We start from the raw sequence: 13,514 nt of genomic DNA, 5'->3' as shown, positions 1-13,514 counted from the left end.
ATAGATGGCGCCACCGTACGGCGCTAGTGTTTCCTACCCCGTAAAACAGAGAAATTTTCATAAGCGAAAAAACCTAATTTAGCGAAGTGAATTGTGAACTTTGGCGATTGTATTACCCTAATTAGACCCTTAGCTTTCTTTTCATATCCTATTTGATCCATAAAATGCAGAAATAAGTATTTTTATAAATAATTAGTACCACTGAGTCACCGCTAGATGGCGCCACCTTGTTCAGTTTGTGACAGTTCACACTAATTACGAAAAAAACCTAATTATGAGGAATAATTTGCAAACTTTTTTATATGCCTCCTAAAAATTGGGCTCCTCGCTTTCTTTCTATGTGTGGTTTGTCCTAGAAAAACGTGTGTGTAAAAAGTTGAATTTTTTTTTCAATAGATCGAAAGATGTCCTTGTCGCACACTCTTGCTTTCCTTGTCTAGCGTTATTAGACAAGGAGAGCACTAGCGTGCGACAAGGACAGAAATATAGGCGCGGTAGACAAGGAGAGCAACAGCGTGCGACAAGGACAGACATTTACCCGCGATAGACAAAGAGAGCAACAACGTGCGACAAGGACAGTCATATACGCGCGATAGACAAGGAAAGCAACAGCGTGCGACAAGGACAGACATATACGGTAGACAAGGAGGGCAATAGCGTGTAACGAGGACAGATGTAAATATAGAGCGATGGTGTGCGATAAGGATAGCAATATAAATTAGTTTCGTCGTTGCGGGACTAGTATTTCAGTGGCTTTAGCGTTTTATTTATATTAAATTATTGTTCCAATAGCAGAGATTGTTTATTCTTTATTTTTAAGAAAAGTAATTTCTGCAGAAAAATGTATTTATTTTCGGAGAGTTTCAATTTTATCTTTTTCTCTCTTAATTAATATAGTTCTGTATTTCAGTTTCTTAATAGGTTAGAAAAAGTAAGTGCTATTAAATTATTAAATGTAAGACTTTCAATTAATAATTGAAAGAAATATGGATAAATCTCAAATCGACGAAAATAATTTATTCTCTAGAATCCAGTATGCATTTCCTATTTTATATGACGAGGTTTGTTTATATTTTATAAATTCCTGGATAATATACTAGTAGTTAGAATGTTTTACTAAATATTTATAGTATGATACATAATCAGATACGTATAATATATTTAAAATAAATTAATATTTGTTTTAGATTCAAAATGAATGTACAGATGAAGAATTCACTAATGTAATTAAAGTAATAAAGAAATTGGATTTAGTAAAATTTATTGAACATTTAGTTATTCATCAAATACAGGTGTACATTAGACAAAATGTAGCACCTACATTTTGGGAACAATTTACGAATGATGTGAATGAACAGCAAGGGTTTAAACATTTTAAAACTGCAGTAGATGGATTATATACAAGTTTAACAGAATTTTTACCATTATTAAAAAGGTTAGAATACCTAATACAAGAAGAAACGACTCAATCAACAGATGTAAATAATGTCCTAAGTCAATTTAAATTAATTGTACGATCTACACTATTGAGTCAATTACCACTTCATTATGAACATATTGTAGAACAATTTTATAAAATTGCATTTAATGTATTTTGTAGTGCAGATAGTTCTGCACAAGGTACATAATATAATATTTTGCTTCTTGATATCATTTTAATTACAACCACTTAATTACATCAAATTAAATATCTTATATTTTTATTAAAACTGTTTACTTTACAGTATCTACTGGAAGTGATTCTGTTCAATGCATGGGTTGTCATCAAGAAGTAGAAAAATGTCAATGTCAAATGATTGTATTTATGTTCCATGAAACAAATAGAAAATTAATTGAATTAGAACTATTAGAAAGATTAGTTGGTAATGTTCTTACATCTTTAATACACATACGTATTAAAAATCATGTTAGTCAGTCATGTGATAAAACATTTGATGTATCACAGTTAAAATCATTAGAAAATGTAAGATTTTGTCTTACATACTCCATTTAAATTATACTTACCTGACTCTTTTGTAATATGCAATAAATAATATAATCATATTTTATTTCACAGTGGCTTGAAACAGTTGTTATGAGTTGGTTAATAAGAATATATTCTGGTGGATTTTCAAAGATTGTATCCTTAACTGATCAAACTCGTAATGCTATAGACAAATTTAAGCAAAAATTATCTCATTTTTTATATGAGACATATACAAGATTTAGAATTGAACAACTCTTTGACATTATAATAGGTTGTTAAAATGTAGTTCATATATCTTATTATAATTATATATATATGTTACTTATAATTCTTTTGTTTAGAGTACCCTGATTCTCAACCCGCCATAGATGATTTGCGCATTTGTTTAGAACGAACGGATTTGCGTAAAGTGTTAATAGAAAGTCTACAAGAAGCATTAAAGACAAGATTACTGCATCCAGGTGTAAATACACCAGACATAATAACAGCTTACATTGCAGCTATAAGGGCATTAAGACAGTTAGATCCTACAGGTGTTCTCCTTGAGACAATAACAGAACCTATTAAGTAATTATTATATTAATATCAACTATTATTAAAATATATTGAGATAATTTGTTAAATTATTAATGAATTTTTTCACAATTTGTTTAGAGTTTACTTAAGAACAAGAGAAGATACTGTGCGTTGTGTGGTGAGTGATTTGCTTGATGATTCACCAAGTGACCTAGCAGATGAATTAGTCAAGGGTGAATCTTTACAATTAGATGATGGTTCTGGTGATGAAGAAAATGAAGATTGGGACAAATGGATGCCAGATCCCGTTGATGCTGATCCTGGTATGTTTATAATAATCTAAGATGTATACAATAAATTAAACAAAAGTACACATTTGGATTTACTAAAATAGATTTTAATATCTTTTCTATAGCAAAATCAGCACAACGCAGAATGTCAGATATAATATCAATGTTAGTAAATGTATATGGGAGTCAAGATCTATTTGTAAATGAGTATCGCACATTATTAGCAGACAGACTATTGTCTCAATTAAATTACCATACTGAACGAGAAATCCGCCATTTAGAATTATTAAAAAGGCGTTTTGGAGAAAATCAACTTCATTACTGTGAAGTTATGTTAAAAGATGTTTATGATTCTAAAAGAATAGATGGACATATACAATCTGATGCTAGTTACACTTTAGAAAAGGAACACTTTCCTACGTCTGCGTTAATATTATCAGCACAGTTTTGGCCACCATTTAAAGAAAACTGGAAATTGGAGTTACCTAAAATTGTGCAAAATCAATTAAATAAATATGTAAAAGCATTTGAAACTTTAAAAGGAAATAGAACACTTTGTTGGAAACCTCATCTTGGAAATGTTACTTTAGAGATCGAATTAAAAGATAGAAAATTAGATATAAATGTAACACCAATTCATGCTACAATAATCTTACATTTTCAAGACAAAAGTAAGAAATGTTTATATATACTGAAATGTTATAATATTTTGTAAATATACGTAAAGTATATTTTGCATTTAAACATTAATATATATCGTATTTCTGAATTTGCAGAAGAATGGGCTCTAGAAGAACTTGCAGAAGTAATGCATGCTCCTGCAACTGTATTAAGAAGAAAAATAACTTTTTGGGTTTCGCAGGGTCTCTTGAAAGAAATTTCTAATGATGTCTTTATCTTACAAGAAGAAAGTTCGACGAAAAATAGATCTTTATCAGATATTGTTTTGGAAGAAGAAGTAGAAAGTGCAATGGCGTCCGCAAGTGATCAAAGGGAAGAAGAACTTCAAGTATTTTGGTCTTATATTGTTGGCATGTTAACCAATTTAGATTCTATGCCTTTGGAAAGAATTCATCAAATGTTAAAAATGTTTGCGTCTCAAGGTCCAGGAGCAATGGAATGTGGCTTACCTGAATTGAGACAATTTCTTGATAGAAAAGTTAGAGAACATCAACTATTATTTTCAGGTGGCTTATATCGTTTACCAAAATCATAAAATTATAATTATGTATTATATATTATGTAATATATGATAAACAGATCAATATTTAAAAAACTTATTTCATATAATAAAATCAAGAATTACATTATATATATATGTGCATATAATATTATACCCAAAGCTTAAACATTCTGATCAAATTTTAATATATACGAAAAAAATGTAAATTACATTACAATTATATAAAAGATATAGCTGCAACAACATATTTTTGTAATGCATTTATAAATAAAATGCTCAATAAATTTAATACTAGTAGAGTTGCGTGCATATCAATTATAAATATTTATAAAATTTATATTGTATAATATTATAAAGTATCATACATAATTTAATTGTATATTATATTTTAATTTATAAAATTCAATAATTTTACATATCATTTGCATTTAAACAAATTTTTAAATCTTTATTTCTTTTGTACTTAGGAATATTAACTATTATATCATAATACTATATAAATATTATACATATATAGTAATTTTTTCTTACCCTTTTCTGATATGTATGGAAAAATTGAAATGAATAATTAAATATTTAATAAACGAATCTTTTGAATAGTTTGAAAATAAAATTATTTTATATTTTGACCTGTACTTACTACATATTTCATATTGTTGATATAAATATCAACATTAAAATAAAATATAAAACAAATAATTTTAATAAATTTTGACAAGAATTAAGCAATTATTGTGATAAATGTAAACAGTAAATACAAATATATGTATTAACAAAACTGTATACATACATATATAAATCTATGTATATGCATATAAAGGTACATATACATGCTATTTGAATAAGTATTATGATTACAAATAATGTTTACTTCTTAATTTTATTATCATATATTTGTAAATGATCTAATCTGATTTAAATAATTTGGATGAAAGTAGTTTTATTATGATTAATAATAGTTTATATATATATTATATACTGTTATTAATCATAAAACATTATAGAAGTAAACAAATATTAACTAGTTTTTGCCATGATTGATTATTAATAATACTTAGACCAAAAAAAAATTTGTGTTAGTATTATTAACATGAATACAAATTATATTTTATACATAACATTTTAAAGCTACAGTTCTCTACAAATACAATGAGAAAATGTATTGTTAATTTTTTGATTGTGATATAACATTAATGATTATTATACATTTATTTCAAAAATAAATGTCTCGTATAAGAGGACAATATATATATTATAATATTATCTTTTAATTATGTTTTATAACATGTGTATGTACCTGCAAATGTATAAGACTTAAAAAATATGTAAGTTCATCTACATATAAACAATCAATGAATACACATTATAATTTGTTTAACAGTACAAGAGAAAGTTAAAAAATGGAGATAATTTTGCCAAATTTATAATACATATCAAATATCTTGTTCAGTATCACATATAAGTATTTTATGATATGTATGGTAATAACATATTCTTGTACATAAGCTTTTAAAACTTTTTACTTTTTAAGAAAATATATAATTTTTACTTCAGATTGATAGAAGTTACTATATATTGATTAATGATTGTAAACTATTTTAATTTTTGAAATTTATAACACTTTTACTCTTTATAATGTAGTTCTCAATCTTTCATTGTTAAAAAAATAATCTGATAAATAATTTTTACTTTTATATTCAAAAGAGTAATCAATATTCAATATACTTTACTGAACATTAAAGTATTATATAAAAGATATTTGAAAGAATAAGTTATATATTTTTTAGTAATTTTCAAAATTGAAATATTTATTACATGAATATACATACATAATGTGTTCATACTATGAATCACTGTATGTATTAATAATATCATTATTGCACTAAATATATGGCAGAAGTTTCATCAATTTTTAACTTTCCCTCTTCTTATATATTTTTATAAAATATCTATGCTTTTTTTTGAATCATTATTTTGAGTTACATATTGTATTAAAATATAGTGGATATACTACTGTAAGCTATAAACTTAAGTAGAATTCAGATCACTCTTAGTACAATTAGATCATGAAATATAATCTATTTACACAAAGTAATAATTATCTGTCCTTAATCGAAAATGTGAGAAATACTTGTTTAAAGTACAAGCATGTTATACAGATCATCAAATATACACAAATGAACATGATAGAAAACTCCTACTATTACATGTACATATGGCAAATCTAAAGAATCAACAGAATATCGTTTGTATATCTAAATGATATATTGACTGGTAAATAAATCAATCTCACATATAAACACTCTCATCTATATAGATAACTTCATTGTATAACATTATAAATGTAGATATATTGCAAATAACAATGAAAGTAATAAATAACTTTCATGTTGTTCTTTGTCTTAATTAAATTGCTCACCATTTGTAGGAATATTGTTTTTTCAAACAATCTTCCCTAATCTACATTTATAAAAAAAAGAAAAATAAATGTTTATGTGAATTTATCTAGATATATGCAAAATTGAAAATATTCATAAATGATTGAAATCTATTATTTTACAATTGCACCGTAATATAGTATAACAGAATTTTCAAATCATAAAATAATAAAGTATTATATATATATATATCTTTGTTAAAAAATGGAGATTCTTCCTAGCCACACAACAAACTAATATATTTTAAAGAGACATTTTATATTCTTAATACCTAATTAATATATCCAAAATATTTTGATTTTCTTAGTGTTGATCAAGTTAATTAGAGTTAACAAGTTAATAAGAGTTGTAAATTCAAAAAATCAGATAGAAAGTATTTAGTAATATTTTACTTATGATTAAATTTGACATGTAAAATTTTTATTTTTATGTTATGTTATGATTCACTATGTATTAATATTACAATTATTTAACATGCTATTATTGGTATAAAACCATATCTCTGTAAATAGCTGTCTCATTTAACTTTACAATAGAAATATTTCGAAATTTTTGTTTTCAAATTGTTTTCTTCTTTTTGAAGTAAATGATTCAATTTCACTCAAAATGAAAACAAATTTTGATTTTATATTGCACTTATTACTCGTGGATATATTATTATCTAAAATATATAACATTATTTAAATTTTTAGCCCCTTTTTTTCTCCCTATTCATTTTATTGATTTAATACGGATGTAAGTACTGAAAAATTGATATAATTATTATGCAGAAAACTTCATTTTATAATCTGCGATAATCTGTTCTAAATAGAAAAATGTATATCACTTAAAATAAATTTTTAATATACAGGTCATCTGTGATATAACAGGTAGATTAAGAGGTGTGATATAACAGAAAAATGAGATTCTCGTATTACGTATAAATAAATTTGAAAAATAATTTCCAAAAAATTGTAAGTATTTTCTACCTATAGTTACATACACATAGATGTAATGTTAGGTATGTAATGAAATAATTGCTTTTACTGGATTGGATCATGAAGTTATCAATGTTATATGTATCTTATTCGATTATAAATGTATTAAATGTTATCATGAATATAACATACATATATTGGTGAAAATTTAATATTTCGCTAATATTAATTAAAGTAATATTTAGTCAAGTATCCTTAAAGTATTATCCAGATGGAAGTACTATATGTATATATAGTAGAATCAAAAGTTATAATTCTTAAAACAAAAGTTATAATTCTTAAAAAAAAATTAGTAATTCTGTTTCTTGTATGAATGTTTCATGATATATATTATCAAAAATTCGAATTTCAATAATCATACATACATGTAGCAGAAGTATGTACAAGTACTGATGTTACTTATAACAGAATGATTTTTAGGAATACTGAATTTAAATTAAATCAAGAAAGAAAGAGCAATAAAAAAATGGAACGATATCCAAAAAAAATAATAAAAACTAATATTGTTTCATATTAGGCATGTCAGAAGTTGATCATAGTATTACACGCTTTGGGAATTTTTTTATATTGAATGAACAATATAATTCATAAATCATGCATATACATGCAATCTTTTGATAGATCATTCAGTGAATAATAATTGTAAATGAAGACTTGAAATCATTTTCTTAAAAATCCATTATTTTCTAGTTATATCACGCCTTATGAAACATTTTGTAAGGAGAAGTTTATTTGAAATTTAGTAACTTAAAATAAATAAGTTAGTAGTTCAACGTGAGAAAACGAACTGTTTCACCATTATGTCAAGACTACCCGACGTTTAAGCAAACTGACAGAAGATAATAATATTCTGATAATAGATATTACAGATAAGAGTAAGTTCCGTATTTAGTAAAGTAGTTACAAGTTGAAAAACAAGAAAATTAATAATAAAGTATGGTATCGTGTTAATTTTCTAACGGCAATTCATTCAAATCACGACGCAATAGAATTGAAAGAACAATTTCAATTTGTTACGTCGAAACGGAAAATATCGTAAAATTACTGTACGTCCTCGTTGGAGAAATTAAGATGTATTTAATCATGACTATTCCGGCAATATACTATTAAATTGTTTTTTGCTGAAGCAAAATCCCTTCTTGCCCGGTAAGTAACTAACAATCAGAGGCTTAATTACCTGTCTAACGTTGGAAACGTCAGTAAAAGTGAACGCTAACGGAACGAGGAAAGCAATTTAAACAAGGCTATACAATTTAAAGATACGAAGAGGATACAGGATGGATAAACTTGACGAACAACAGGGCTGGTGATGCGAACGGCGAAGGTGGTCATCTGGTTGGTGAACCGATCGAACGCGGATGTTGTTCCAGAGTCCAGGTGTTAGCACGGGGCGAGTGGATTCCATTGTTAGCACTCCAAGCCTATAGGCCATGGGCAACCAAGGTTAAAAAGAAAGAAAAGAAAAACAGTTTGTTAGTAATTTAATTATGATCGATTCATGTTAACATTAAGTTTTTGAACAGTTCGATAGTTGAAAGAAATGTAGTTAGTGGGAAGCGTTGCCCTTCTTTAGACACTCTCTCATTTTAGATTATACGATCAAAAAAAGTAATTTGTTTGCACGATCACCTGACAAGACATTTGTTTCTTTTAATTTAAGGAATATATAAAAATTAAAAGAATTAAAAAAAAACAATATAATAAGTAATTGACAATTAAAAGAAACCATGTTACAAAACGAATAACAATTAACAAGCAACTGCTTCGCACTACCTTGTGGTCAATATTAGTACATAAGCCTTTATTTCATATAAAACGTGATACGTGATAGAAATATTGTCAGAATATTATATATCGACAAAATGAAGCTTATACTTCGTTACTTGTCTTAAATGTTTACAATTGAGCCCTCTAATTATCGAACGTTCATAAACTTTATTTTATGCTTTAAACTTTATAAATGTATATATTATAATTTGGACTTTAATAACTTATGAAAGCTTTGTTATTATTGTTACAATGTACATGATTTGAACAGATATAGTATATTTGTAAAATATCAGAAGATGGCTTTAAAAAAAAACAACTTCGATCGATTATTAGAGGGTTAAACTATGTATTTTGGTTATAAGTTTCACATAATTATGTGCCCTCCCCGCGCTTAGGATAGTCGAGAAGATAAATATGTAAAATTGTGTACAAAATTCTAAAACGAATCAATTCAAAGACATAAACAAGTGTAAAAAAAAGCAGACTTAGAATAGTAGATGATAAGATGATTTTTAGTTATTTAAAAAATGCGAGGAATTCGTTATTTCCCAAAAAAATTGTATCATTTTACAATAGGCAGCTTGGGTGTGCACCTGCCACCATATAGTAGCGTTAAATAAATGATATTGTACGTGTGTATGACATTAAATACATAGTTACAGCAATATTATTACTGTGAATCGTATTAACTTGAACGATTAATAAACCTATCATCAAGCAGGTGTCGAAAAAAGGCCAATGAATTACACGCGTGCCGTACAATGAGTAGATCTATTTTACAATCTCTGAAAAAAAAGCATACCTTTGCATATAGTGTTAAGATTTGTATACATTGTATAAATACGTAGCGTTAATTGTCTAGCAAAACATGTAGAAAGGAAAACCTATAAAGTATATCCAATATTGCATATAATAGTCTCTATTTTTTAATAACTAAACACTTGTTACTTTCGAAATAGACACTTTCCAATTTTTTGTAATTTAAATCATATTTATTACACTTTAGTATTATAGGTAGATTGCTTTTTGTTTTTAAATAAAAAAATATCTTTATATTGCAAACATTGATTATTTTTTAACCACAATGTTCCAAACCTTTTTTCTTGTTTCTTTGCTCTGATTTTTATTTTGCTAAATTTTCTTCTCAATATTCTCGCCTCTTTCTTTCATTCTTTAATATATTCCCCATCATTCTACAATAATTAACACTTGCAACGAATACGCAATAAGCATGTTACACTATTATTTAAATATGAAAGAAAATTGGATATGTTATATTATATTCATAGTTCGTTAAAAAAATGGATATCTTAAAAGTGTTTTCATCCAAATCATTACTTTAATATCATCTAGGCATGAAAAGATATATGTGAATAGAAACATCAAGTTAGTGTCAACTTGGCCGTGTGGAGCATTTTTTGTTAGTTTTATAAAAACAATGCATAAGTTATATACGTTTCGTGTAAAAAAAAAAAATGAAATCGCTTCTATATAATAAAGGTGCTATTATAAATTATGCGTAGTATTTGTTAGTGGTGATACATAAAAAAGGATAGGATGCATTTTCAGGATTAAAATATCAAATATTTCATATCTACGTGATAAAGTTTGGTAAAAATTGTTACGAAAAAAATTTGTTTACAACGTGTCGAAAAAAGATTCGAAATCTTTAGCTAAAATTAGTTGATTAAGTTTTACCCGTGACATTAAACAAAGTTGCGATTAAATTAATACGATATGTACAGGCAAATTTTGGGTACATATACTATTAAATTTGCAGATTTTCGTGCGAGAGAAATGACATCCTGGATTCAAATGGAACGAAAACATCCGATCTTGAAAAATAATACGATGAAGTACAGTACTATTAAAATTGAGTTGTACTCCTTTATAGTTTAAGCCTTCGCATCGTATCGTAGTACCACCCCTGTCATTTTCATTCGAGATAAAGACAAACTACTTTTCTTTTTTATATTTTATGTAAATATTTATTTTAAATAAGCGTATATATACATATATATGATACACACGCGTAGACACGTATATACACGTACAAAAAGGCAAACGTAAAATGGAATGAATAAGTGTTCCACAGGCACAAGTTGCCAAAAAATTTATCAATTCGGCTGTATAATCGTTTAAGTGTGTCTCATTTAAGTCAGATATTTAAATTATTTCCAGTGCTGTTGAAAGAAGAAAAAAATTGAGCGGCGTAATAAAGTTTTATGATACACATCTAATGAAGATTAAAAGTATATCCCAAGATTATCTTGAATTTCAAGGTCATTATTTTTTGTACATTAATACAAGTTTTTAATTATGTGATCTTTTAGTCTTGAAAATCATACATACTGCTATCAATTAGTCTTTTCTCCAATAGCATTGAAAATAATTTAAACGTTCGATTTAAATAAGACATCCTGTATATGAACAAAAATTACATATTATATTGTTGATAGATATAAATATTATTAGTCATTTATTATTAATCATTTGTAGTAGTATTATATTCAAAACTGCATTTTGCATTTATATTTATCCTTCTTAAAATTTATGCTTTATTTTTCATTTTTCGTTTTTATGTTTAGTCTTGTCTATGGTCTATATAGATTGTTCTTCAATAAGAATATTTCAATTTAACGCTAATATAAGAATGTGTAAAAGTAAGAAAAAAAAAAAAAAGAAAAAAGAATGGGTAGGTGCGCACCCATACCGTATCGCAGTTTCCCGATCATTTATGTTCTTAATGGTGTAAAGAAGAAAGGAGTAATGTAAGCTTTTTAAAGACACTTAGCCTTTACATCTAATTGCGGGGAGTTAACATTACCTTGAAACTTTAACTTTTATTTCAATTAAGTATATGTAAAGTTAAGTATATCTAAAGAACCTTTAATAGTATACAAAATTACTAAATTTATCCACCTCTATAATAATACTGAATTCTAATTAATAACAAATATTATTATTTAGTACTGTTTATTATTAATAGATAATAAATAATATATTAACTGGCTATCACTAAAATTTTGTATCTCTAAACTTGCAGTAAGTTTAAAATTATTTTTGCACTTTATGCAAAACTCAGACAGATTTATTTTAATATTATATATTTGAAAAAATTCTTCTATATAAAAGATCCAATAAACGTAATATATTTATGTAATATTCTTTGATTTATTGATTGAGTATAAGCTAATGCAGTAATATACACATTTTTTGAAAGGACACTATAATTGTGATGTTACTTTCTTATATATCATGTTATGTAACACAGAAAGTAAAACTCATCAATATCTGACTATAATTTATTAATCATAATTCGAATTTTTATAAAGAACAAAATACTAAAAAAAAAAATAACAGATATTTCTAGTGCAATAATTTGAATAAATATCTGTATCAATTATTTTCAATTGACCTGTTTACTAATAACTACTAATAAATACACGAGCCATTGAGTATTTTAAAGTTCGTAATATAAATAATGTAAAAAAATTAATAAATTGATCTACTTTCAAGTATAGAGAAAAGATGCTGTAGAACAAAGGATTTAATTTTAATGATTTTTCTTGAACTTTGAAATTTTCTCAAAAAACCTTGACAAAACAATTGAAATGTTAATTTCATATTCATATTCTTCATATGTAGAATATATTCTAACATTTAGAGAAGTCATTGTTTCTACTAACTAATATTTACTTTAATTTATAAATGTATAAGAAGTGCATAAAATTTTAAGCACGCATTTACGATACAATCGTTTATTTTTCTCAACTTCAAGCAAATATACATTTAATTCCATTTCTGTAGTAAATATGTTAAAATGAATAAAAACCAAATAAAAATTTAATCGATGAATTTCATACGAATCTTCTATTGCCTAGTTTGGTTTAATAAAATAATAATTAGTAACAAAGTTCAAAAGAAATCAATCGATTCTATAAGAAATTTCTGCAAGTAGCATATATCAAAAATAAATACAAAATGCAAATAACATCTATATATCCATATCTCTTTACAAAAATATCTCATTTATTTATAATTTATACAGTGAGAGTCAAAAATGAATATATATTATATTATACAAAAACAAGATTCATATAATATATCTATAGTTTACTAAGACTGAAGTAGTCTTCATAGATAATATATATTTATGATTTTCAAATACAAGTGGAGACACATCTTGCAAGTATCATTAAACATAACAGTGATAATATTTCGGAGTAGCATAGCAGCAGAGTTGGAGAATTATTAAAAATATTAATTTTTATTAATATTACTATGAACAGAATATTTAAAGATTTAAAAATCGAATTTAGCTGCAAGTATGACAAAAGTTCAATTATCAGAATCTTTAAGATTCAAAGCATA

The 13,514-nt window shown here is 25.8% G+C and overlaps 2 protein-coding genes across 7 annotated transcripts in view; one reads left to right on the top strand and one right to left on the bottom strand.

Moving 5' to 3' along the window:
- Positions 1-710: 710 nt before the first annotated feature.
- On the top strand, positions 711-4,067 carry LOC122528452 (anaphase-promoting complex subunit 2). Of its 3 annotated transcripts, XM_043653573.1 has the most exons (9): positions 724-824; positions 911-1,061; positions 1,188-1,620; positions 1,725-1,963; positions 2,057-2,237; positions 2,308-2,533; positions 2,621-2,805; positions 2,898-3,443; positions 3,549-4,067. In XM_043653573.1, exons 2-9 carry the CDS (start codon positions 987-989, stop codon positions 3,986-3,988), a joined length of 2,325 nt encoding a protein of 774 aa, XP_043509508.1. In that variant the 5' UTR covers positions 724-824; positions 911-986; the 3' UTR covers positions 3,989-4,067. The 3 variants fall into 3 exon arrangements, with proteins under 3 accessions (XP_043509507.1, XP_043509509.1, XP_043509508.1); XM_043653572.1 differs by having other exon boundaries at positions 711-1,061; XM_043653574.1 differs by lacking the exon at positions 1,725-1,963 and having other exon boundaries at positions 712-1,061; positions 1,188-1,478.
- A 1,816-nt stretch (positions 4,068-5,883) lies between these two features.
- The window catches only part of LOC122528445 (protein held out wings), a 36,509-nt gene continuing 28,878 nt past the window's right edge, over positions 5,884-13,514 (bottom strand). For all 4 annotated transcript variants that reach the window (XM_043653546.1, XM_043653548.1, XM_043653547.1 and 1 more), the window contains exon 8: positions 5,884-8,791. The gene's annotated coding sequence lies outside the window, so the exon portion shown is untranslated. The remainder of the gene's footprint in view (positions 8,792-13,514) is intronic.

Source organism: Frieseomelitta varia, unplaced genomic scaffold, assembly GCF_011392965.1.
Source record: "Frieseomelitta varia isolate USP_RPSP 00005682 unplaced genomic scaffold, Fvar_1.2 scaffold_251, whole genome shotgun sequence".
Classification (NCBI taxonomy): domain Eukaryota; kingdom Metazoa; phylum Arthropoda; class Insecta; order Hymenoptera; family Apidae; genus Frieseomelitta; species Frieseomelitta varia.
The sequence above is the reverse complement of the archived record's forward strand: the minus strand, read 5'-3'. Positions and strand labels throughout refer to the sequence as shown.

Coding starts and splice junctions, on each gene's coding strand:
- LOC122528452 (XM_043653572.1), top strand. CDS start 987: ATGGATAAATCTCAAATCGACGAAAATAATTTATTCTCTAGAATCCAG. Junction 2,806..2,897: donor TCCCGTTGATGCTGATCCTG/GTATGTTTATAA, acceptor TCTTTTCTATAG/CAAAATCAGCACAACGCAGA. Junction 3,444..3,548: donor CTTACATTTTCAAGACAAAA/GTAAGAAATGTT, acceptor CTGAATTTGCAG/AAGAATGGGCTCTAGAAGAA.